The sequence below is a fragment of the Macrotis lagotis genome, chromosome X, assembly GCF_037893015.1.
Source record: "Macrotis lagotis isolate mMagLag1 chromosome X, bilby.v1.9.chrom.fasta, whole genome shotgun sequence".
Classification (NCBI taxonomy): Eukaryota; Metazoa; Chordata; class Mammalia; order Peramelemorphia; family Peramelidae; genus Macrotis; species Macrotis lagotis.
In genome coordinates, this window is record NC_133666.1 from 438,407,215 (window position 1) to 438,433,946 (window position 26,732).

General features: G+C 32.6%; 1 protein-coding gene across 2 annotated transcripts in view; it reads right to left on the reverse strand.

Annotated features, from left to right (window-relative positions):
• The window catches only part of ASXL3 (ASXL transcriptional regulator 3), a 261,137-nt gene that overhangs the window by 141,393 nt on the left and 93,012 nt on the right, over positions 1–26,732 (reverse strand). The window contains exons 2-3 of one of the 2 annotated variants that reach the window (XM_074206271.1): positions 19,343–19,554; positions 829–937 (exon numbers count right to left, since the gene is read on the reverse strand). In XM_074206271.1, the coding sequence (XP_074062372.1) occupies positions 829–906 (78 nt within the window). In that variant the 5' untranslated portion in view covers positions 907–937; positions 19,343–19,554. The remainder of the gene's footprint in view (positions 1–828; positions 938–19,342; positions 19,555–26,732) is intronic. The other variant, XM_074206270.1, reaches the window with a different exon arrangement.

The window sequence follows — 26,732 nt, forward strand, 5'->3', positions numbered from 1 at the left end:
TTTTGAATTTAGACAGGGAGCTATATACCCAGGTTTCTATATGGGAGTACATAAACTCCTTTAAAAAAACACACGTGTGTAATTTTTTTTTAATTCAAGTCTGGAAATAAGCATCCAAGAGAGAGTAGATTAGCAGTCAGCATAAGTATTTTAGTTTTAAAAAATAAAAATCTTGTTAAGATAAGGTAATAAATTATACTGTCCATCAACCTTTAAAAATAGATCTTGCCTTTTAAAATCATAAGTAATAAAGGTAACACTGATTTTACTCTTTCAAAATATAGGCTATTAAAGAAAAAATGCAAAAAGATTTTACCAAAAGGATTGTAGTTAATGTAAATTTTTAATGACAAAGAAAAACCAATGGTGTTGAAATAATTAAGTGTCAGGTATCTTGTGTTCCTTTTCAATTACTCTACTCATAAAGTCTTCAGATTTAATTACTACTATATTCCCTGGGTCAACCAATTTTCAAATAAAAAATTGTAATCTTTTCAAAAACAATGCTTCATCATGAACTAAATGGAAACAAAGTACTCCCCACCTAGAACTCTGAAAAATAAAAACATTTTAAGAAACAACTAAATTTTTTGCCATATGTCAGAATCAAATATAGAGATTTGTCAGATTTTCTGACAAAGTGCTAACTTAGTCTCATTATCAATTGTTTTCTAAGACACATGAAAACAATTAGGTTTTAGGGCCACTGCCTGTTCACCACACACCACTCTCCATTAGTCTAATTTTGTTTACTATTCTGTTTTCTCATAGATTAGTAAAATGAAGTCATAAATTAATGGGTATAATTTGCAGAAGAATCCAACTTACTTTAAGAGCATAAAGTCCTGATTTCCCAGGGATTTTGAAGAATGTCCCATCCCCTACACGAGTGTTGGTGTGAAGCATTGCATTCAGACAGGCTAATGGAGAAGTCCCACTAGAAAATAAAATATTGCAAAAATGAAGCAGTCTGAGGTAGAATGTCTGTGGTAAAACTGTTCACTGTCTCTTTAAAAAAAATCATGCATGCCTTTTAAAATAGTCTTCCAACCCTGAAAACATCTACATTACAATAACAGGCCAGTTTCACCAAAGTTAATCAGATGCATCTGTCCTATAGGCTTCAGGCAAAAAGTCTGTGAATTATAATTATGCTTTTCTTCATACAGCAACCAGCATCACATTCTAAAGAAACCAAAGTCCAAACATTTATGTGAAATTATTTCACAAACACCATGAAGCCTCAGTTTTAAAATGTTACAGACAATTTGATGGCTGCACATGAGTGATCAAAAACTACAAAGTTCAAGGGCAGCTGTATCCTATAGGATGAAAGGCAACAAAAGAATAAAAAAAAACTTAGGAAGAACTGATTTGAAATTACAAATATTTAAGTTACTAGAGAAATAGCATTTTTTGATATGGTAAAGTTTCTATGTCTGCATACATTCTTAGGATAACTTCTACTAGTGACAGCCTATTCTCAATTAAGGAATTTTAAACAAGATTAAAAAGTGAGTCAGCTAGTAATTCTCACACTAGTATCATCAGCTAGTATGTTATCTTGTCAAGTCATCAGGTTCCAAGGTCTGAATTAAACTGAATTTTTCAAAAAAAAATGTGTATAATAATAAATATAAAATTGCCTATATCAAAAGCACATACTCAAATATCTTAATTTAAATTCACAAATGCATTTGTACTTCATATATATTACATTTTCCCCTGAATATGCTTAAGGGAATGATCCATGATAAATTGGGGTGGGGGGGGAGACTTAGAAGGATTTGATAAACTATGGTTTTCTAATAAGCTTCAGACTCTCCAAGGTAAGATACATTAAATCAGATCAGGGGATTGAAAACTAACTAATGCTGATAATGAAGTCTCTTTAACTCTCCTCAGGAGTGCTATGTTAGGAAATGTTCTGGCACAAAAAATTCCAGATCTATTGAGATTCTCAAGCATGTAACTGTACCTGTCAAGTCAGGAAATACAATTTGGTAGTATTTAAAGGACCACCTACAAGTAAAATCATCGCTTTGCCATTATGTGAGTAAAACCTGAGGGTTAAAGATAGGACAGAAAAATGAAAAAACTCATCTGTTTGCATTCTGGTTAATAAAATTGATATGGTATATACTGAGGCACTTATTAAAATTATTTTTAGTATAAAAATATTTTCTCTTCCCATGGTTTAATCTGATTTCATTAAAGTTAGACCTTGACAAGATAATGCTGTAATGGTAGCAGCTATACTAGCTGACTATTGCTATAGCTTTATATACATTAATTCATTTGAATTAAGAACACTGTATAAAATCAGAATAAGAATTTACTGAGTACAAATTAATAAATGAAGCAATATACATAGATAATAAGTGCACTGTATTTTTAGTGCCTTTCTCCATAAAATTTCTACAGTTTTTAGCCTTCATCATTTTTTCCAAATCAAAAGATCATTTGTTGTTGGGGGTTTTTTAAGAGAGGGCCCAGACACACCTATGAAAATGAAGCCTTCTCTCTAAAAATTTCTTTCAATGGAGAAATTTCAAACACGGAATGTCATGAAATGTTTTCCTGGATATCACAAAAGAATTTTTCTTTCATTACATCTTTCAGGCAAAATCATATATAACTTGAAGCTGGTGATAATGATTACGCCAGATTTTTGGAGTCTCAATATAGTGAAACTGTCAGAATTACAGGTTTTCAGTATGAAGTTGGCAGGAAGATACTAACACTACAATTGGAAGTGAATCCAATATATAAAAATGACAAGGTACATGATGTTATTTTTAATATGGCTTTATATAAAATAATTCACCTACTTTATAACCTAACCTTTGTTGCTCTTGCCCTTGAGTCATAGTATCATAACAACAGAAATTCTAGACACGTAAAGCTTCAAACTAATTAAGACAATAAGATATAAAAAATTAAAAATAAACAGAATAAACAAAATAAAAAACAAATAAATATAACTCAAATTCACTTTTATTGCAATATCTCAAATTCACGTTGGATATTTATCTAACTGCAATGCTTGCTCCAGATAGATATCTATGATTTGAGTAAAAAAAAAGTCTTTAATATATCTTGTATAATGTTTATATAGAAAACCAGCAATATTCATAAATAAAAATATTGGAATAATATGATTCTAAATAGCACCACAGAGTGGTTTTCAATTCTTCACAGGGTACTGCAAACTTCTCAAAAATTTCCCCAAATAAAATATATTTTTCCAATATGAAAATAGTCGGTATTTTTCAATTCTTTAAAATTTTTACAGTTATACTATTTTACAGTTATACTATCAATTATTTAACTAATATAGAATAAATTTGATTTTTCATATAGTTCAAATACTATTATTTTTGTCTTCCTATCATCTCTATTTTAAGCACCAAAATATAGCACTAATCTAGCTAGAAGTTAGATATAAATGAAAAAGTCTTTTTATAAAAAATTTCTAAGGAATTAAGTTCTATCACTTTCGAATTTATCCTCAATTGTGTTTTTTTAAAAGAATCAGATAGTTATAAGAAATTAGAACAATTATTGTTAAACTGAAAATTTTTGTCTCTAACGTTTTTTGACAGCAATTCATTCACAAAGTCAAATCCCTAGAATGAGATGGAATTGTTATACTTAATTTGCTTAGGAAACACTTTCTTCTGTAATTACAATAGTTACCTTCAGTCAAGTTGATATTAAAAGTCATTTGATAAATTCTGAAAAATGTAGTCTGGAGGTCTACTATATTTTAATGCTTTATTAAATGAAAGAAAAAAATCTAAACTGTAAACTGTATAAGATAAATTAGAATATATGAGGTACACGTTATTAAAAAAATTAAAAAGGTAAAAATGGTTGTAGTTTTTCAAACAGGAACATGGCATTTTGAAATCCTCTCTCTCTCTCTCTCTCTCTCTCTCTCTCTCTCTCTCTCTCTCTCTCTCTCTCCCTCTCTCTCTCTCTCCCTCCCTCCCCCATCTGTCTCTCTTATAATTTGCCTGACTAGCCATACTTATAATACACTGCAACAAAGCTACTCACTGGTTATTATAGACTGATCCTTCCTACTTGAGTTTTTCAAAATCTTTGAGGTTGCAAACCCTTCTCTGTATATGTATACATACATACGTATGCATGCATATATTCCCCAAGACTCTGAAAAAGAGTAAATGAAGCTTAAGTTTAGAGGGAAAAGAAATTATCAAAATTAATTAAGTTCATGTTTCAAAGGTACTCTTTTTATGTAGAAACCACTGTGATGCTCCATTTTTGTCATGAACATATAAATTTTGATAACAGAGCACAACTAGAAAAATATGCTTTATTTTTCTTGTTTAAGTAAGAAGAGAATAAATATCTGGAAAAACATATTTGGTAGGCATGAGGTACAAAAGAAATGACAGAAAGTATAATAATATTTTGATGTTATCCAACAAAGCTAACACAAAGCCTCTATAAATCTTTTGCTCATGGGTAGTTCAAAGTGGTCAGCAAAGTAACGAGCACTCTAAGAAAACATTAATGGAACAACTTCAGTGTCCCTGCTGTAGCTTAAATAGCAAAACAAACAAACAAACAAACCAAAACCTTTGGACAATTTACTAAAGATAAAAGATCCAAAATTCCATTCAGCAAGCATTTATTAATCAACTACTACTAAGGGCCAGTCACTATGCTAGGCTCTGGGGATGTAACAACAAGCTGTAATATTCCAAATGATTGGTAAGGAAAATCTGAATTAGAGATGTGGTCATGTAGGTGGAGAGATAATAATGTAAGGTAAGTTGTGAGTCGTTCTTTAAACGGGATAACTGAATAGATATGGGGATTGAAGAAAAAGGAAAGTCAAGGATAACCATAAGATTGTGAACTTAGAAAAGAATGGTATTCTGTCAACAGAGATAGAGCTTAAAAGAGTAAGATAATAAGATGATAGATTCAGAGTTTCAAGAGACTTTCAAGACCTAAAAGTCCAAATCTCTCATTTTATGGGTGAGAAAACTGGCATAAAAGAGATTAAGTCAGTTGCCTAAGACCACACTGGTAATGAAGTATTGAGAAAAGATCTGAAGGATCTGAACTCACTTCTTCTAGACTTAAGTCCAGCCTTCTATTAACTATCCCAAAAGTTCTCAAAATGTGCTCCACAGAACCTGGGAGATTCCAAGAATCTTTCAGGGTATTCCACAAGGTCAAAATTAATTTCATAGTAATATTAAGAAGTCATTTCTCTATTAAAATTCTTGTCTCCCATTTTCAAATTACCTAATGTATAAGGTCAAATTTTTTCACATATTGTAACCAAAAGATATATCACAACAGATTGAATGCAGAAGCAGATGCTTTCTATTAAGTCAAACATTAAAGAGTTTTCAATTTAAAATAATGTCATACTTCAGATTTTTTGAAAATATATTTTTCATTAAAATATTGTTTAGCATGCAATAGACTTATTTTAAATTAATTTTAAATTTTTTATCCATTTTCATTTCTACCACAATAAATATCAATAGATAAAACCCACAGAAGAAACTGATTTTGAGTCCTTCATAATTTTTAAGCATGCAAAAGGGGTCATGATATTAAGTCTTACAGCCACAGCACTCTACTATGTTGAATTGTCTCAATAAATAGTAGAGGATTCTTTCATTTATTAAAAAATGAAAATAAGAAAAAAAAATATCGATGAAGAGTGAGGAGTGACAGAACATGCATTTAAAATAACTAATTTAAATGTAGTTACTAATAAAGTTTAATTAGTTACATTAATGCTAAATTAAAAATTTTTGTAATCATTTTTAAAAGTCTTTAGGGAGACTTCAAAAACACAATCAAATAGAGATAATGCAACATTAAGAAAAATTAATGAAAAAATTGCTAGATTTAGAATCAAAAAACTTGGCTTTAATCTGGTTCTGCCACTGAATACCTGTTTGATCTTAGGCATGTCCGTTATGTTCTAGAGGCCTTAAAGTAGGCTAGGTTGTGGTACAATGGATAGAGTTCCTGAGCTCAGGAACTAGATGTATGGTCTGATGCCACTTAATCTCTCTTTGCCTCAGTTCCTTCACCTATAAAAATGAGGATATGACCTACCTCCCAGGGTAGTTGTGACCATCAAAATGAAGATGTGTAACTTTCATGATACCATAACACACATGTGTTTTTTTTTTTATTTAAATGAAGGGATGCTCTACGAAGTCACTAGTCTCACTTTCTCTTCTGGAGTCATCTGGGTTCAAAGGTCAGAAATGGTTTAGGTTGACAGGTGTCCCTGGATGCAGTGGGAAGCTTTGGACTTTTTTAAACAAAGTCTTTCCCAGGTAAGTCAAAATTTAAACAGAGAATATATAAAGTTAGGTAAGAGAAAGATGAGGATAAGAGGTTAAGAATGACTATTTCCAAAAAAAAAAAAAAAATCTAGGAGGATAAGACCCTCAGAGCTTCTTAATGATTAAGGTAGGTTAGAAAAAAAAATAAATCAACCAACAAACAAACATGGTCCAAAAAATAATAATAATATGGGAGTATAAGATTCTCAGAATATCTGGTCAAAACAGAAACAATTGTTATTTACATTCACTCCAAACCAATCAGGGTCCAAGTGATGACCAAGTAGGCTAAGCTTGAGACCCACTATTGGCCAATCGAGGAGGAAGAAGGGAGGAGGGCAGGAAGGGAGAAAGAAAAGACCATTTGTCCAGATCTATATGAACAAAGGATGAACATCAACCTCTGTGAATAATAGGAGTGGCCAAATTAAACAACAGTACACCAGTAAATACAGTGAGCATAGTGTCTCAAACACAAGGAGCACTTTGTAAATGATATAATTATCATAAGCATTTGTAAAATGAGAAGATTGGGTTTAGATGGCCTCTGAAGTTCCCTCCAGCTCTAAATCTATTATCTTTTGTAGAGTCTGAAGTCCATGGTATATCAAGACATAATCTAACAATTGGTAATAAACATTAGAGCTCCAAGAGAGAGTTGAGGACTAGATATACAGGTTTAGAATCTATCTAAATTACAAGGAAAATAGAAGAAATAACAATAACAGTAAATACTGGGAGAGAAGAGAAGAGAAAATGAGCTTAAATTATTGCTCAGGATTTAAATTTGAAAGACAAACTGGTCAGATTTTACATAGTTTTAGAAAATAATCAGGATCTTTTTGATATTGGATAAAATTTAGTTATAATAAAGTAAAAATTCCCGACTATGCCACGAACAGGTCTTTTCCCTCCCCACTATCCCCACCTCCAATTAATCTCAGAAGTATAAAAACTAATCGCCCAAACAGCTATTTCTTTTCTTTTATTCCTCACAAGAATCCATCATGATGTTGGAAGTCAGAAGAATCCAAAACCCTTTACAGAGTCTCTGAATCTATACACATATCTCACATGTATCCTCAAATCTGAACTTAATATGAGCTGCTGACGCTTAAATTGGTCCAGAATTCATGACCTTTCTGAAATTAATTCTAACATAAAACCAATCTACACCATACTAGCTACACCAGAAGCTTCTGTCCCACACATCAGCTCCCCAAGCTCTCATTGGTCGGACAATCACTTCCACAACACCTTCACAATTTTAACAAAAGCTCTTGAGAAAAGTGAAAATCAGTCAGTCAACAGTCAGTCAATAAGCTTTCATGAACTGCTTACTTTGTCCCACTGCCACCGTGCTGGTGATGCAAACAAGCCAAAAGAGAAACCTTGATCCCAGGGTTAATAAAAACAAGATGACTCATAAGGAAAGGGCATGATGGAAGGGACCAAGCACAGGGGCATAATGGAAGTACATCCTGATGAGATGAAGAAAAGGCTAGATCCTGGGCACCCTACAGAAGGAGAGATTCTGGGAGGAGTTATCCAATCAGAGAGAGAGCACAAGTGCAGAGGAATACTTCCAGGGAGTGAATAAAGTGACATAAAGTGACATGGTCTATTAAAATTTTCATGGCTATCTGAACTAAAAGCTGGAATAATTAGTTTTCACTTCATATTACATTCTCTTATATTCAGAAATTATCATTTGGTAACAACATATTTTACTTTGCACATTTCTATTCCTAGAGAACTATCTAACACCAAGGGTTAAATAACTTTCTCACAACCCCCAAGGTAATATGGGTAAGAAATAGAACTTGAAATTTGTTCTTCTTGGCTTAGACTGGCTCTCCATCCATTACACCATACTGCTGACTTATTAATCTTTGTTTTTCCTAGACCTCTAAGGCATTTCTTAGGATTTATTTATTTCCCAACAAATATTCCTATTCCATAATGTTCCTCTGATGTACTCAACTTTAAGCACATAGTTTGGAATCTGAAAAGCTACTTTAAAAAAGAATGGAACACTACTTTGGCAAAAAAAAAGAAAAGGTAAAGATCAAAAAGTAATTGAAAAAAATAGAATGATATTCTTGGAGAACAGCTTTGTTTCCTCTAGAAATTAATGCAGTTTTTAATAGTAGAAATAATAAAAGCAACAGTAACAGTAAGGTTTAACATAAATGTGAATTAAAATACTCCAAAATAGAATGTGATGAATAAATTCCAGGTCTCTGGAGAGAGATGAATTTTAGTATTTTATATATACACTCACAAATACACATACATTTACATACATATACATATATGTACATATAATTCATTTATGGGAGATCATAAATCTTTTTTAAAATATAGTCAACTCTTGGCTATGTATAATAATAGGATTAAGTTGTCATTGTTATGTTAAATAAAATTATATCTGACTATGAGAAGCATTATGATGATTTTTTTCCTGGTAGCAGATTAATCTTTCCAATTAAATTTTCCCCTTATGCCAATATTAATATTAGTTTGCATTCCTTCATATGTATCAATTGTTGAGGGGCTAAAGAGGGAGCAAACCCTGATAAATGAAGGTTGGCAAGAAAAAATCAATATGGAATTGACATTTTACCATAAATAATCCAAAAAAGACAAATGAGAGTTAATTACATGTCGATTTCTTATGTGTTAAATTCTAATGCAAGTGTCACAATAAATGTATCTGACTTTTAAAATCCTATTCAATCTTTAAAGAAAATGAAAATAGAAGAAAATTTTCAATAAAGTAAAAGAAATTAAAGCAAAGACATTTGAAAAGTTCATAGAAAGAAATAAAAGGATAAATCATTTAATATTTCATTTCAATTCATTATAAGAAAGTATTAAAATTTAGATCAAAATGCCAATTACTGATGATCCATATCCAACTTTATTTATCCATCCACATATACTAGAAAAAATAAAACTAAGTACTGTTCAAGAATTTTTCTTCCCATTAACATAAGCTTAAAAAAGTTTGAAACTATTTAAAAATTATTTTAAATTCCTAATGAAATATAAATATTATTTCAAATAAAAGTTAATAATTTTATCATGGGTACATAAATACATACATTCAATAATTACAGGCTGGAATATCAGGAAAACACGCCAATCACCATCTTCTTACAGCAGTAATGACACATTTCTATAGTCTTCAGTACAGTTCTCTTTTTTGAGGAAAGAATTTTGTTAGTCAAAGTAATCAATAACTATTAAGCACCTTAATGAAGAAGAGGAGGCTATTCTGGGCACCCTCCAGAAAGGGAGAATCTGGGAGGATTTATCCAATCACAGAGAGAGCACAAGTGCAGAGGATTACTTCTAGGGAGTAAACAAAGTGACATAAAGATGTATCTGGGATATGATGGAAAAGTCCAGAATGCAACCTGGTTAGAGAATAAAGTGCTTAATACTTATTGATTACCTTAATTAACAAAGTTCTTTCCTCAAAAAAAAAAGTTAGGTCATAAAAGAGTCACCCTCTGGGGGCAGCTAGGTGGTGCAGTGAATAGAGCACCGGCCTTGGAGTCAGGAATACCTGGGTTCAAATCCGACCTCAGACACTAGTTACCTAGCTGTGTGGCCTTGGGCAAGCCACTTAGCCCCATTGCCTTGAAAAATCTAAAAAAAAAAAAAGTCACCCTCATATTAAAGATGAAGAATTAGAGCTCAGGCTAGGTTCTAAGGGCACATATCTGAACAGAGCACTTTACTGGTTTATCAGGAAGATCAGACACCAAATTCTATCTCAAGAACTTACTAGTCATGTGAGCAGGGGATGTTTTCAAACTGAAGTCTGCTAAATTTCTTCAACTCTCAAATGGAGATAATAGCACCTCTCTCCCAGGGTTCTTGTGAGGATCAAAAGAGATGATAACTATGAAGCACTTAGCAGTGTCTGGCGTACAGCAGGTGCTTAATAAATGCATGCTCCTCAGCTACTTAATTAAAGAAGTTAAGGATCTTGTCTAAAAGTCATATATGATTTCAACAGTACTCTATCCACAAACATTCATTTTTAAACTACTTTTAATGCATCAGAATATGTGACACATTTTCAGCTCCAGAGGACCTAATCTGCAAGAAAAATGTCAAAGGATTGAAATAGGATTACATAATAAGGTAAAAATGAGAGTTTGAAAAAGAAAAGAGCTTTTGATCTGACAATTCTATAAATCAAAAGAATTTTATCAAGTACCCATTGCCAACTCCATGTCCTAAAACAACATTTAAAGGATAATGCTGCTGGAAAGGATTACAGCTGAGAACTAGATTTCATATTTCACTGATTTCATGATATTGGTGATATGGAGATAAATTATGAAAATAAAATTGTTGTTGTTTAAAAAATCAGCTATATAAATGAGAAAAAATAAAAATTTATTTAAAGATAATATGCTGTTTGAGTTTAGTATTATTTTCTTTTTGTCCTAATCTGTGATTTCTTCATTGCAGAAAATTCCATAGGTAGAACTCCATTGATGGCCAGGAAGGTAAAGTTCTGCCTGACAAACCCAGAGTCCACAGTTCCTAAATATCAGGGCAAGACTTGAAATCAAATGATATTGACCACAAAGATAAGATCATATTCACTATACCAAAACAAGTGAATTCTTATCTAAATAATCTCGAATCCAATATGCAGACATTAGAAACGCTGTGAGCATATCCTATTGTGGATACTATAGCTATCAGTTCATCTAAAGTGATCATACAGCGTTAGAATCTTCCCAAAGGGGCATCATAAATCCATAGTAGACATACATAATAATAATAATCTACTTAAAATGATATTGAAGAACATGCTATTTGGAGAAACAGATGAGATGCAATTTCTTCAATAGTAATTAAACATCATTCTAAAAATTCACAGTATATATTTACTACACACAACATATAAACTGCTTCATCCCCCTTAAAGTACTTATAATTGTATGTTTTCAGATAAATTATCACATCTCCCCCCAATCAATGTGTAGCCTTTTTTTTAATCCAGATTATTTTAGAAAATAAGTTTACAAAGGTGACTTCTTTACACTCTTCTATCAAGGTGGTATACTCATGGTCTTTACATTTTATTCATTCTAGAAAGATATCATAACCTACCCTAAACTGGTAATAAACAATTATGTGTGTATATGTATACATAAATACATAAATACAAGTGTGTGTGTGTGTGTGTGTGTGTGTGTGTGTGTGTGTGTGTGTGTGTGTTAGATTTCAATAAATACTCTGGAATTGAATATAATCATGGAAATTCATTGCATCACCTCTCTTAAGATTTCTTGAATACCTTTCGCTATGAAATAAAAGACACCCTTCCTTATTTTCTGGATTTTCACACACCTGATAATAACACAAATATATCCTGCTTCTAACAGAATGACAAGGTAAAAAACAAATAAAATAAAAAGAATTATTCAAGTATTTAGTCTCTGCCTTTATTTCTCCTTGCTGGATTAGTCTCTAAAACATTCATTCAAATATTTAAAGATCTAAAATTTTTTACCCTATCCAAAAATTAAGGCAAAAGCCAAGTATTTTAACCAGCTGTTCCATGAAATTCACATAATAAAATTTAAAACAAGTTCTTTAAAGAGATTCAAGTATACATTCTAACTTTGCCACTTGATAGATTTGTTCTTAAGGTCAAGTCAAGACTCAGTTTCCTCAACAATAAAATGGGCATGATTCAATTAACCCACTCCCTACCTCCTAAGTTTCTCTTAAGAAAAGGTATATTAATGTAAAACTTTAAACATTATATAAATATGCTAATATATTACTGTTCTTAATTGGTACTTGGCATGATAAACATAATTCAAATAATTGGTTATCATAGGAATGTTATATTTATTTCAGAAAATGTCATAATTAAGATGTGTTAGAAACTTTGAAAAGGCTCAAGATCCAGCCATCAGGATGTGAAAAAAGAATGACTGTCTGCTGTCTGAGTCCAGGCAAGGAACCCAGGAATAAACTTCTAAAGATTTACTAAAAACCTCAATCTTACCTTGGCTCACAGGAAGTATTCAAAACCTAATCTATTCCAGGACCATCTTGAGGGGCAAGTCCTGACAACTAAACATTAAAGTTCATGATAGTTCTTCTAGTATTAAGGTTTCTTGTAAAAGGTAGGACTTTAGCTGAGACCTGAAAGAAATCAAGAAACCCAGGGATAGAAACAAGGATATAGAGCATTCAAGTATAGGGAAAAGTCAACAAATATGCAAAAGAGGACAGTCAAGGAGGAGGAACAGCAAGGGTAGCTTCATTGATCAGAGTTCATGAAGGAGAATAGGGTATAAGAAGACTAGAAAGTTTGGAAGGGCTCAGATTACAAACAACTCTAATATCCAACAATGGATTTTTGTTTTTTGATCCTGGAGTTGTAAAACTTAGTCACTGGGGTTTACTGAATGGAAATGAGATGGTCAGACTAACTTTGTGAGATGATGCAATGTTGTGGTAAGATCTAAGGACAGGAGACCAGCCAGCAAGCAGGTCACTGAGGTGATAAGGTCTACACCAAGCTGGTGGAGACATCAAAAGGGAGATACAGAACTTAATATCATATCAAAAATAGAGGGTAAGAGAGAGAAGGCAGTTAAGAATGAAGCCTATTGTGTGAACCTGGGTAATTCAGAGAACAATTGTGCCACTGACACAACAAAAAGGAATTAAGGAGGAGGGAAGAATCTGACATGATGAGTTTAAGGTATCTATAAGGACAACTATTTCAAGATATTATGATATTCTACATAAATTAAAGGGAACTAGGGTTTCTCATGCTCCAATTTACTTTAACCAAACCATTCTGAAGCAATAATACCAACCTGGATTCTTGGAAAGTAAAAAAAGAATGGTTCATGACTTGAGTGCCCTGATGGGTATATCACCTTTCAAGAATGCAGGGGAGCCATCCTGGATCACTGAAGTGCTCTTGGAGGTGCATATAATACACTTCATTATAATAACTATTTAGTGTCTTTAATTGTTAGGGCCCAATATCCATAAGAAAAAAATGATAATTTTTCTTCACACTACTGATGTCTTTCACTTTTAAAGAAAGCATGGACATTCACATGTTAAGAGATAGCTCAACAATCACCTGGGTTAACAATACCATTAGAAAAAAAAAAAAGGAAATTCTTTTGGCTTGGCAACTAAAGATACTGCTACCAAAAAAGTTCTACAATGATTTTATAAGCTGTCTTATTTTGCAAAATATGGGTCAGATAATTGGGGACAGGAAGGAATCCCAGAACTATTATGATATTCTTTGTTCCTTAAAATATTTAATGTAGGGAAGCTAGGTGGCATGGTAGATAGAGCATTAGCCCTGTAGTCAGGAGGACCTCAGTTCAAATCCAGCCTCAGACACTTAATAATTGCCTAACTATGTTACTTCGGGCAAGTCTTAACCCCACTGCCTTAAATAAATAAAATTTTAAAAAAATTTAAAGTAAATGAATTGTCCTCTCCAAAGGACAATACTAGAAAAAAATGATTCCATACCAGGATTCGAACAACAAAATCAGAAACAAAAACAGAACACACACACACACACACACACACACACACACACACACACACAAAAGCAAAACAACAAAACAAGGTATATGGAAGAAAAACAAACAAAAAATCCTAAAAATTATTCTAATAACAAATTCCTTTTCTGTTCTAAACATTTAAAAATACATATATAATGTTACATATGTATTCATAAATGTTTAGAACAGAAAAGGAATTTGGAAATCCAATCCAATCCCTTAAATTTCACATTTGAGGAAAGAGAGCTTCAATGAAGTTTCCTCAAGATCACCTAAGTGGCTAGATGCAAACTTGAACCCAAGACTCCGAACTTCTAATTTAGTAATCTTTCTCATGTATCATATCGCAAATTTGATTTCTCTGGACTTTGCTTCTATGTTCATAAATGAGCTTTACAAATAACCTGAACAAACAGTGGTTAAAGGGAAATAAGAACAATGATACAAATTAAAGATACATGATAAACCTTTAGTTCATTCTTTAACAGCATCAAAAATTCTATTATTCACAATCTACAGTATTGTTCCCTCTGCACAGCAATGTTGGGGATTTAATAGTAAGCAATCTGAAAATTCCTCACATCTACAGAGTTCAAAACTGTTTTAGAAAGAAAGAGTCCAACAGTTTACTAGCTAAGAGAGAAAATGTTTTTCCTTCAAACCTTTGATAAAGGAGATCATATCTCAGTGTAATTAAATTAACTATTATAATGGTTGACCTACCCTACAGTTAAGAAGTCAACTTTAGCACTGTTCTGAGTCTGAGTTTCCACCCTCTTTCACTGTATTGAGAAAATATTTAAGGCTGACTTGATGACAACAGCCAACTGTATCATCCACTGCTATTACCATCACAAGTCAGAGAAATTGACTTTTATACCTTTGCATTCATATTTAAGAATGACTGACATAGGGAGATAATAATACTTTCTGTACTTTGTAAATTATACTTTGTGTCTCCTGTTTTCAGAACTAGTAATTTATTCATTCAGGGTATCATGCCTTAATTCTTTCATGAAAAACAATTATTATCTGACTTCTTTTAACTTAAAATGTTATTGGTAAAAGCAAATAATAATCCAAGTAAAACTTCTAAACAATTTGCTTGAAAAAACAGTAAATTAGGAACAATGATTTATGCTATTAACCATTCTCCTGCCCTAAATTTATTTGTCTAACTTGGACACAGACAGAAAAATAAAACTAAAGAAATATATTTTAATAGTCAATGTTTAGGGGCAACTAGGTAGTGCTTTGAATAGAACACTGGCCCTGGAGGACCTGGGTTCAAATTCAATCTCAGATAATTACCTAGCTGTGTCATGACCTTGGGCAAGTCATTTAACCCCCATAGCCCTAAATAAATAAAAAAGTTTTTTAAAATAGTTAATGTTAAAAGCGGTTCTGAGAAGAGCCACACTTAATATACCTTTGAATAAGCTGTGAATTCTGTTTTGTTTTTTGTTTTTGTTTTTGCAAGGCAATGGGGTTAAGTGACTTGCCCAAAGTCACAAAGCTAAGTTATTATTAACTGAGGCTGCTTTTGACTTCAAGTCCTCCTGACTCAGGACTGGTGCCCTATCCATTGCACCATTTAGCTGCGCCCATAAGCTGTGAATTCTGGAAAATAATTAGAAATTATTTAAAACAATATTACAATGACCATCCCATTGAAGGCATAGTTTCTACTGATAAAAAAGGATCCCAAAGTGATACAAGATATAAAGGTACCATAGATCAATCAATCAATAAACATTAAGGCACTGTGCTAAATTCCAGTGAGACAAATTGAAGTAAAGGACAGTCCCTGCTCATAAGGAGCTCACAATCAATATTCAAAATATTATGATGACAAAAAACGGGAAACAAATAGTATACACATTAATTTGATGAAATAAAGTTTTAGCAACTAAATATTAATGAGATATACTGCAATGTAGGGAAAGTAAGAATATGAGAAATTCAAAGAAATAAGAGTTTGTATGAATTAATGTTGATGAAATTAGAACCTGAACAACAATATAGACATATATTACAACAATATAAACAAAAAGACTGATAATAAAGACTAATTAATTATACTAATCAATCAACTCCAGGGAAGATATTAGGAAACGAAGCTCCTGGATGAAGAACTTTAGGTGAAGGGCTAAGGAACTAGGGATAAAACTGAATATACTTTCACGTGCAGTCTGTATCAATTGGCTTTGTTTATTGGGGTTTTTGGTTTATTTGATTTATTTTGTTGTTACAAGGAAAGGCTACTGAGAATGGTATATTCAGGGGAAAAAAATAAAAGCTATCAATAAAATAGAGAAGAGAAGGAATTTTTGGACAGAGAGAAAGAGAGAGTAGGTTAATTAGTGTCAAGGAGTGAAGTTAGAATTGGGAGGAATAGGGTCATGGGAGTTTTAAGTTTAAGGGAGAAATAAGTCACTGCTTCTAGCTTATGATTTTGTCATAGAGATATAGGGGTCACAGTAAATTGAACTGGAGATGTCTGGAACCAATGCAAATGCTGAGATTCAAATGAAATTTATACAAGACTGATATAATTATAAAATTACAAAAATCACATCCATGTTAACAAATTCTAGAAGTTACACTAGCCAAGAAGCTAAATATAGCAACCATAATTAAAAGAAATAAATTACTATTTTCTTGGGGAAAGTACACATTTTTGAAGACCCCAGTGGGGGGGGGGGGAATCAATCTTTAGACAACAAGTTACTTCAACACTGTTAACAGCATTACTGAGGTTTCAAAGAACCTCAAGAAAACAAACCAAGTTACTAATATTTAAAAAAAAAAAATAAAGATATTAAATATGGGTGGGAGCAAAGTGACCAAAGGCAGAGGAAAATCTGATATGGTCCGATTTTAAATCCTACAGTACTAGCAGTATAGTGTCAATTATCAGAACATTAATTTAGTTCTAAAGATTTTTTCCCTAATTTTTTTCTCCATTTATATAAAGAAAAGAGATGTTCTTCTGTCTTCCTTCATTTCCCAATGTTTAAAAATGTTGCACTAAAATATCATGGCTGTCTGCCATTTGGCATTCATCTCATTTAAGTAAGCACAACTCCAACACATTCATATCTCATAAATTAATGCTCTTGAAAGTTTTACGATGCCACTTAAATTTTCAGGAAACAATTCCTCGATCCACCCATCATCTATTGCTACAGAGTCAATATTTCATGTAGTCAAGCCAGGAACACTTCAGTTATATTTAAACTTCTTATTGTTCTTAGTTCTGAACATTTTTTCAAGAGCTACCAATAAAGGATAACAATCAAGCTTGGAACCTGTCCAATCACAGTTATCATGACCATAATTATTAATAATACTACATAACACAACAATTATAGCAATTAACACATATGATGGTTGCCATTCACCCATGTACAAAGAACTCAATTCATGAATAAAGGAGACACTTCTCCTACCTACCCCTGAAATAAGTTGCATTAGAGAACATTCAAATAGATACCTATTGGAGTGGCTAGGTGGTGCAGTGGATAGAGTACCAGCCCTGGAGTCAGGAGTACCCGAGTTCAAATCTGGCCTCAGACACTAGCTGTGTGGCCTTGGGCAAGCCATTTAACCCAATCTGCCTTGCAAAAACTTAAAAAAAAAAAGATACCTATCAATATAAACAGGAAACATACAATCATATTTCAGTGGAACCAATTATGCTTCTGAGATTGAAAACCATAGATTTATTTAAATGTCATTTCATACTGACATTTATTAAGCAATTATTTTAAGTAGCCCCCCCAAAAAATGTAATCAAAACTTCTTTCAACTTGCAAACCACTGGCAGACACCTTATATTATACTTTGTAGAATATTGTCCAAGAGCTTCTTGATCAAGGATATTTTATTAACAATAACCATCTGGTTTCTGAACACTATCAAAGGATATATAACTATCTCTACAAACTTACATTGATCCTCACAATTTCCTTTGACATCATTAGCAGTTTTTGTTTTCATTATACAGAAACAAAAGTTGAGAGCAAAGGAACTCATTCAAATACTAAACTAGTATTGAAATGGATTTTTAAAAAATTCTTTGCATGGTTCCATTGCAAGTTTATTAAAAATTCCCTCTGATCTTTTGACATTAAATCATATTACACTATAATAAATTTTTACCTAATTCTTTTCTTGTCACTCATCAAGTATCCCTAACATTCCCCTTTGATTTGTTTGTGGCTTCCGATGTGAGCCATCTGTAAATTCAGACAAGCACTCTGCTGCACAGGCAGAAGATTCAATTTGAAGTCACAAGAACTGGACTTGAATTCTGGTTCTGCTACTTCTCTAGACCTCAATTTCTTCTTCTTAAAGAAAATGGAAAGATTTTAACTATTATGCTTTCTAAATACCCTTGTAGCTATAAATACTCTTTCTACTCTTTCTCCTCTTTATTCCTAAAAATGAAATATATAAGATAGTGACTAATATGGTCTAAGGCTCATCTCTAGTCCCTGATGATAATATTTACAAATATGTCTTGAATATCTATTTTTTAAGAATTATACTTCCTTTCTATTATTACACATGTCAAAACTCCTCAATGCTTGATGATCAACCAAGTTCTGAATACCTGCTTAAAGCCATACTATCTAATTGAGTAACATTCCAGAAGGAACACAATATCACTACAGAAAAGGGCTAAAATGAAGAGATCTAAAATACTGCCCACATTGACTTAAAATACACAATCTCTTTTAAAGAGGGGGAAAAAAAGAAAAAGAAAGTAGTATTATGTATATCTTGTAGCTCTTAAAAGTGATCTATGTCCCTTACTTAAAATAACGATTAAAAAAAAAATGTGCTCACTATGAAGAAAATGCAAACCATTAGTTGAAACCAGTCACTCTCCTTAAAAACTCTTACAAATATGTAATTGGACTATGGCCCTAGGATATATCACAACTGATGTATAATTTGTTCCAAAGAATGGGTGCCAATCAGTATGCATTTCTAACTAATACTGAAATCTGATTTGTTCATGGTCAAAAATAAACACAGTATCAATAACTGATCAACACTATGTAGGTCCAAATAGGCCACAACTACTGAGTATAAAAGACTTTCCTGAATTTCCCTTCTTCTGATCCCCTCTTTCCTATCTTCTAAACTTCAGATCTAGTCTACATCTTTAAACAAAAGCAGAATAGAAGTAAAAGAGATTGAGCATCTTCAATCTGAGAAATATCCTCAGCATACTCTATGATCATTCCAATAACCCTGCCTTTTATGTTCCCCCAAGGAACCTCTCATACCCAACTAAATATGAATGGTAGAATAATTGACCACTCTAGGGTTCCACATGGGAAGGCCCTCAGTGTCAATTTTCAGCCATCACTACTAACTGATACCTACCCGGGAAGAACGAACGGAACCACTCCAATGTAATCCCATCCACTCCTGCTAGTTCAAGCATTCGGTTCAGCATCCCCTCATGACCAACACGAAAGCAGCTGAGGCTCTAATATAATCAGCATGGAAAGTTGTCTCAAATCCAGCACTCGAGGAGGATCATCCTTCAAATACACCAACGCTGTCTCCAAGCCACGCTGGGTTCTGAAACCAGACTGGAAAATATTATATATGTATATATATAATAAAACTCCCACAAACCACTCTGCTACTTTGTCACAATACTGCTGCTTAATCAATACTCTATATAATTTCTCTTTGAAATTACCTCAACAAGAGACACTTTTTAAGAACAGAGTAGGTAAATCTAAGTAGTTATCTCCTCTATTCCCTAGTGAAGACGGTCAAAGAACAAAAAACACAGTAGTAGGACAAGGACAGAGTAAAAGAAAATGAGACAGATAACATTATTAGCATTCATGGTCAGTATTTCCTAATATGACACCAGAATCAGGCCCATCACAATGAACAAACAAACAAACACATGCCCAGTATCTTGTAATATAACCTACTTTTCCCCAAAGAATGATCAATGTAGCCACACTAAAAATTGCACCTAATTAAAGGGAACTGTTCTCCAACTCTATGGAAAGAATCCAGTCCTACTGTGCTATCACCCATTTTATCTTTTTTAACTACTACAATCTTGCCTATATTAACTAATATGTGAATAATCAAAGTTCAACAAATTGGATTCACTCTTGTCATAGACAATAGCCAGGTTAATTCTGGTTTTATAATAAATGCCAAATTTTAATAATCGATAAAAGTAATAATCATCCCCAGGGTCAACTGCATAATTAAGAACAAAAGAATACTAATAAAAACTGGGGAAAATGGTCTATTTCAAATCTCTAAGGAACACAAATTTTTGGAATATAAATATAAACCATAAACACAATTCAAAAAAGACAATTCTAGTTTGTAAGAGAAATTCTAGTTGAATCTGAGACTTCATTATTTTGAAGGGTTTTCTTGCCCTCTTTATCAAGAATAGGTTTTGATTCATTTCTAAAATATACAGAGAATTGAGTCAAATTTTCAAAAGAACAAGTCATTCCCCAACTGACAAATGTTCAAAGTATATGCAAAGGCAATTTACAGTTGAGGAAATCCAAGCAATCCACAGTCATATGAAAAACTGCTCTAAATCTTTACTTATTAGAGAAATGCAAATTAAAGTATCTCTGAGGTACCACCTCACACCTCTCATCTCTCAGAAAGGCCAGTATGACCAGAAAGGACAATGATCAATGTTGGAAGGAATGTGGGAAATCTGGGACACTAATACATTGTTGGTGGAGCTGAGAACTTATCCAAAATTCTGGGGAGCAATTTGGTATTACGCCCAAAGGGCAACAAAAACGTGCATACCCTTTGATGCAGCAATACCACTACTAGGTCTATACCCTGAAGAGATTATGAAAAAGGGTAAAAACATCACTTGTACAAAAATATTCATAGTAGCCCTGTTGGTGGTGGCAAAGAATTGGAAATCAAGTGAATGTCCTTCAATTGGGGAATGGCTTAGCAAACTGTGGTATATGTATGTCATGGAACACTATTGTGGGATGGGAATTCAAGAGGGATGGGAATTCAAGAGGGATGGGAATTCAAGAGGGATGGGAATTCAGGGAAGTATGGAAGGATTTGCATGAACTAATGCTGAGCAAGTTGAGCAGAACCAGAAAAACACTGTACACCCTAACAGCAACATGAGGGTGATGATCAACCTTGATGGACTTGCTCATTCCATCAGTGCAGCAATCAGGGACAATTTTGAGGTATCTGTGATGGAGAATACTATCTGTATAAAGAGAAAGAATTGTGGAGTCTGAACAAAGACCAAAGACTATTACCTTCAATTTTAAAAAAAAGAAGTGATCTTATATAATTTTGCTCTCTCTTATACTTTATTTTTCTTTCTTAAGGATATGATTTCTCTCTCATCACATTCAATTTGGATCAATTGTACAACATGGAAACAAAGTAAAGACTGACAGATTGCTTTCCGTGGGGGGATGGGGGGAGGGAAGTAAGATTGGGAGGAAATTGTAAAACTCAAATAATATCTTTAATAAAAAAAAGAAAGAAAGAAAGAAAAAAGGATATGATTTCTCTCTCATCACATTCAATGCATACCATGGAAACAATGTAAAGACTAACAGACTGCCTTCTGGGGGGGGGGTGGGGGGGAGGGAAGCAAGATTGGGGGAAAATTGTAAAACTCAAAATATTAATTAATAGGTTTGTAAGGCAGCTATGTGGTGCAGTGGATAGAGTGGAGTCAGGACCTAAGTGCAAATCCAGCCTCAGCTACTTTTTTTTGTTTGTTTTTGAAAGGTAGTGGGGTTAAGTGATTTGCCCAAAGTCATACAGCTAGTTAATTATTAAGTATATGAGACCAGAATTGAACTCAGGTCCTCCTGATTCCAGGGCCCATGCTCTTTCCACTGTACACCTAGTTGCCCCTGGCCTCAAACACTTAATAATTACCTAATAATAATTACCTAATAAGGATTACCAAATAAAAAAAATTATTAGGTTTTTTAAATTTCCTCTTTCCTTATATTTGGATATCAATGTGATAATAAACATTTCTAATAAAAATGTTCAAGTTTGCCAAAATCAATCTCTATGTTTCTAATAAATTTATTTTTGAAGTCAAGCAAGTAAAATTTATTATGCTGTTTTTATATGATCTAGTGATACTGAATTTCTTGCTTTTCATCATATACAACACTTCATTTTTTGACATGCGTGTCAAAGGCTTCCCTGATCCATGTAATTTTCTTCTCTCCTTTATGATGGTTTCCCTATCTCCCTTTTAAGTATCAGTTAAAATTTCACCTTCCATAAGAAACTTTTTATACCTCCCCTCACAATGCTGGTTGTGTGCGTGGGTGTGCTTGTCAGGGAGGGGGAAATTTGGCTATATGTATATGTATGTATACACATATGTAGAGATATAGTATAGATATAGACATACATACACATATATTCTCTTGCATGAAGAGTTAGATGTTTTCAAATTTTTCTTCTCCCCTCTTCCCTCTTAGAACATTAAAGTTCCCTTAGGTAGGGACTGTTGTTCTTTTTTGGAGAATAGGGTCATGTGACAGGTACATATTAAGTTCTAATAAATAAAACTTGACCTGACTTACACAAGTCAGCCTAAGTAAATCATTATTTGTTCAAAGCATATAAGTATTTTACAAAACAGCTACAAGGAAATACCAATTCATTTAAATGGAAGTGTGCTCTTTAATGATCCATATATATATTTGTCAAATCACTCACACTATAGACATTAAGCTCAGCTTTCATTAAACGTTGAGAAATATTCAGCAGTTTATTAGGTCTCTATTCTTGGGGGGTTTTGCCCTGACTTAAGCCCCTTGTTAAAGCAAAATTTTCAAGAAGTCTTTGGTATGGTACTAAGGATTAGTTATAAGATGAATGCCAGAGACTAAAAAAAAAAAAGTAAAAACAAAAACAAAACACTCTACTTCTTTATGAATTCTTCACTAACTTTACATGTCAAATGACCATAACACATATAAAACAATTCATTAAAAAAACTCCTAATTTATTCAGGTGATACAATTTTCTAGTGGTACAAAATATATAAAATATATTTAAGAAAACCTGGAAAATTCTATCAGTACCCAATTTAAATTGATAAGATGACTATGTTGTTCATATTTTACTAAAATCATGATTGTTTAAGCTGCAATGGCTCTCAAGAGGTCAAATGTAATGTGTCCTAATTCTAACAAATAAATTTCCATGCTACAAAGAATAATCCAGACTCTACTTACAGACTACCAGTAATGCACTACCACACAGAGCTGCCAATTTCATTTTTGTTAAATTCAGATTGTTAGGAAACATTTTATGCCCAAAATTTTCATCCCTCTGTTTTCTACTCATTGGTCTACTTTTAGACAATTTAAATTTTGAAACATTTCAACCATATATTGAAATAAAATCTGACAGTCAAATTTACTTCTGCCTTTTGGTCCTAGTTCTGTCTCTCCTCTGCGGACAAGCAAAACAAATCCTGAAAATAATAACAATAAGCATGTATATAGCACTTGTTTTGTGATAATCATTGCACTAAGCACTTTTCAAAAAACAGGAAATCCTTGCTGTTTTTGGATTCCATATTTTCAAATTCATCTACTTGCTAACAATTATGTGTTAACCCCAAAATCAATATCCCCAGTGCTTTCCCAAGTCATTTATAGACATTCAGAGAGTATCAAAAAATGAGCCCCCTGATAAGCACATTCTCACCTGAAGCTGAACAAGACAATACTTTGCCATCTTATTTCAACTTTTGTACTTACTTTTTTATATATAAAGATTTTTAGGGGGTCTATTTGATGCCAGATTTTTGTGCTTTTTTGTTGGTAATGGCACTGTTCCAAATAACCCCATACACAGTGCTGAAGTGCTGTCTGTCATGCTAAATGCAAGAAAGATATTAGATAGACTTTATTCAGGTATCAGTTCTATTAGTTCAGTGTTAATTAATCCAAAACATGATACTTCCAGAAAAAGAAAGAGAAAGTTAATGTTGGAAAGAGAAGTTAATGTTGTGACCTCAATGATTCTATCAAATAGAATTACCATGAATGACAAGAATCAATTGGTTTCTCTCTTTTGGTCCTCACAACAACCCTAGGAAGTAGATGCTCCTATCCACACAATTGAGAGAATGAAGCAAACAGGCTAAATGACTTGCCTCACAGCTAGTCACACAGTGATTAAATGTCTGAGGGTAGATTTGAACTTTGATCTTTTTGACCTTTGGACCCAATATTCTATCCACTGTGCAACTACAATTCATTTCCTCCTATCAACTCCTCTTTTTTTTAAGGGTAAATCAGCAAATCGTTTAAGGTCTCAGGAATTTAGTTCATTTGTAAAGTGAGAGGGTTAAAGGGTTTCTGAGGCATCTTCCAATTTTATAGATCTATGATACTGTGATGTGAAGTTCCTTGACTATCCATAATTGGAGGTGATACAACTTTATCAATGGCCTTCTCAAAATGGTATTCAGAAAAATATCCAGAAGGAATAATAATATAAAAGCATATATATAAAAATAGCATAAAATGCTATATTATGCTATAAAAAGCATAATAGCTTCATTAACATTGAAGTTCTTAAAGATTAATCAATTAGAATACAAGCTTTGATTAGACTAAACTAAATAGGCTTTAAGAGTAGGCCCTGCAATGAATATATATATATATAATACACACACACACACACACTTATTATGTCTTAATAATTCCACAAAAATGTCAGGCACAGAGTGCAAAGGAGTTACAATTTTAAAGGAATATTCACAGAGTCAAAAATCAAGAACTTTTGAAGTGAAAATTCTGACTTTAGATAGTGACTTTCTAGTATTTTAAATGTATGGTAAAGGTCAATTAATAGAATAAATCACATATGTACCATACAAAATGAATAAACAGAGTAGCAACAGAATTAATTATAAATTCAAAGATCCTAATTATTGGAGGGAGAGACTAAGTATTCATGGGTGAAATTGTGGGTGAAAATTGTGGGTAAAAATAAATAACAATTGACAGAAATTAGATGTAGATCAATATTTTAGATACTAAATACAAAGTTAAATCCAAAATTGATTTAGCTATGGTTCCATTATAAATAAGATCATCCAGCAAGAAAATACAAATAGTGTAAGAGTTCAAGAATAAGCAATATATAGAAAATATCACAACTCTGATTATACAAAGTGGCAAGTTTCTATGAAAAAAGGCTCATGTATATAAGGAACTGATTCAAATGTACAACAGTCATCTTCAGTGTTACATAATCTAAGGATATGAAAAAGTAGAAATACAAATTATCAATAATAACTATATGTAAAACAAGTTCTAAATCAGTAAAATTAGAAATATTCCCATCAAAATACTATTATAAACTAAAAATCTCCAGTTACTATTGACAAAAGTTGCTGATTAAATAAGAAAGCAGTCTGGCAGAAATTAGGTATAGAGTAATATGTCAAGTCACACAGGAAGATCAGCTCCAAATGGTTACATGGCTTAGATATAAAGGGTCATATTGCAAGCAAAATAGAGGAGCAGGCAAGAAATTACATTTCAGATTTATTATTAAAAGCAGAATACATGCATAAAAAAGTGATGGAGAGTATCACCCAAGATAAAAATGAACAATTACTGGATTCACAGTAAATGTCAAACAAAGTGTGGTTATGATTTTTTGTTTGTTTTACAAACAAATCTAATGCAGTAAAAATTAAGTGACAAATAGGGAAATAGGTAAAATCTTTGCAGCATGGTATGCTCATAAAGTTCTCATCCAATATATACAAGGAAGTGATTAAAATTTACAAGATTAAATGCCATTCTCCAAAGTCTATGAATAATTTTCAAAGGAAGAAATCCAAGCTAGCAACAAGCAACAAAACATGAAAAGATGGTCTAAAAGAAATAAATACAGCACTGCACATTAAAGAAACTTCGAACTTCTATCTCAAACATATAAAACTAGTAAATGTGAGAAAAGAGTAAAATGGCAAATATTGGAGAGATTACAATAAAGCCAGTATACTAATGAGCTAACTACTGGTAGTCATGAAATGGCATAACCATTTTGAAAAGCAATTTGAAATTACAGGGAGAAAATTAGCAAACTGTGGTTGCCCTTTGATCTAGCTACATCACTCTTAGTTCTATATTTGTATATAGAGTCTCCCTTTGGCCAACAAGGTGGTGCAATGGCTAGAGCACAAAATCTGGAGTCAGGAAGACTCGAGTTCAATTCCAGCTCAGACACCTACCAGCTGTGTGACCCTGGATAAAAGTCCCTTCACCCTGGTTGCCTCAGTTTTCTTATGTGTAAAAAGTAGCTGGAGAGGGAAATGACAAAAGATAACAATGTCTTAAGTGGCAGGAGTGATTGAAAAACTACTTAAACAACAACAAAAATAAAGGTTTTCTTTTTTGAGGAATGGCTAAATAAATATTAGTTAACGAATATAATGATTATAATTATTATGTAAGAAATAATGAAATTAATAGTTTCAGGGGAAACTGGGAAGAGTTCAATGACTTGATGCAGAACAAAATGAGCAGAACCAGAAAAATTTATACAAATAACATTATACAGGAAAATAACTTTGAAAGACATTAACAAGACAACAACAATTAAGTCTAAAAGAGAAGATGAAATATACCACTCATCTCTTCTTGAGAATATAATGAATTTACAAGTCAGAAAAAAGACATTTTCATAAAGGTTAATGTAGGAATGTTTTGTTGGATTG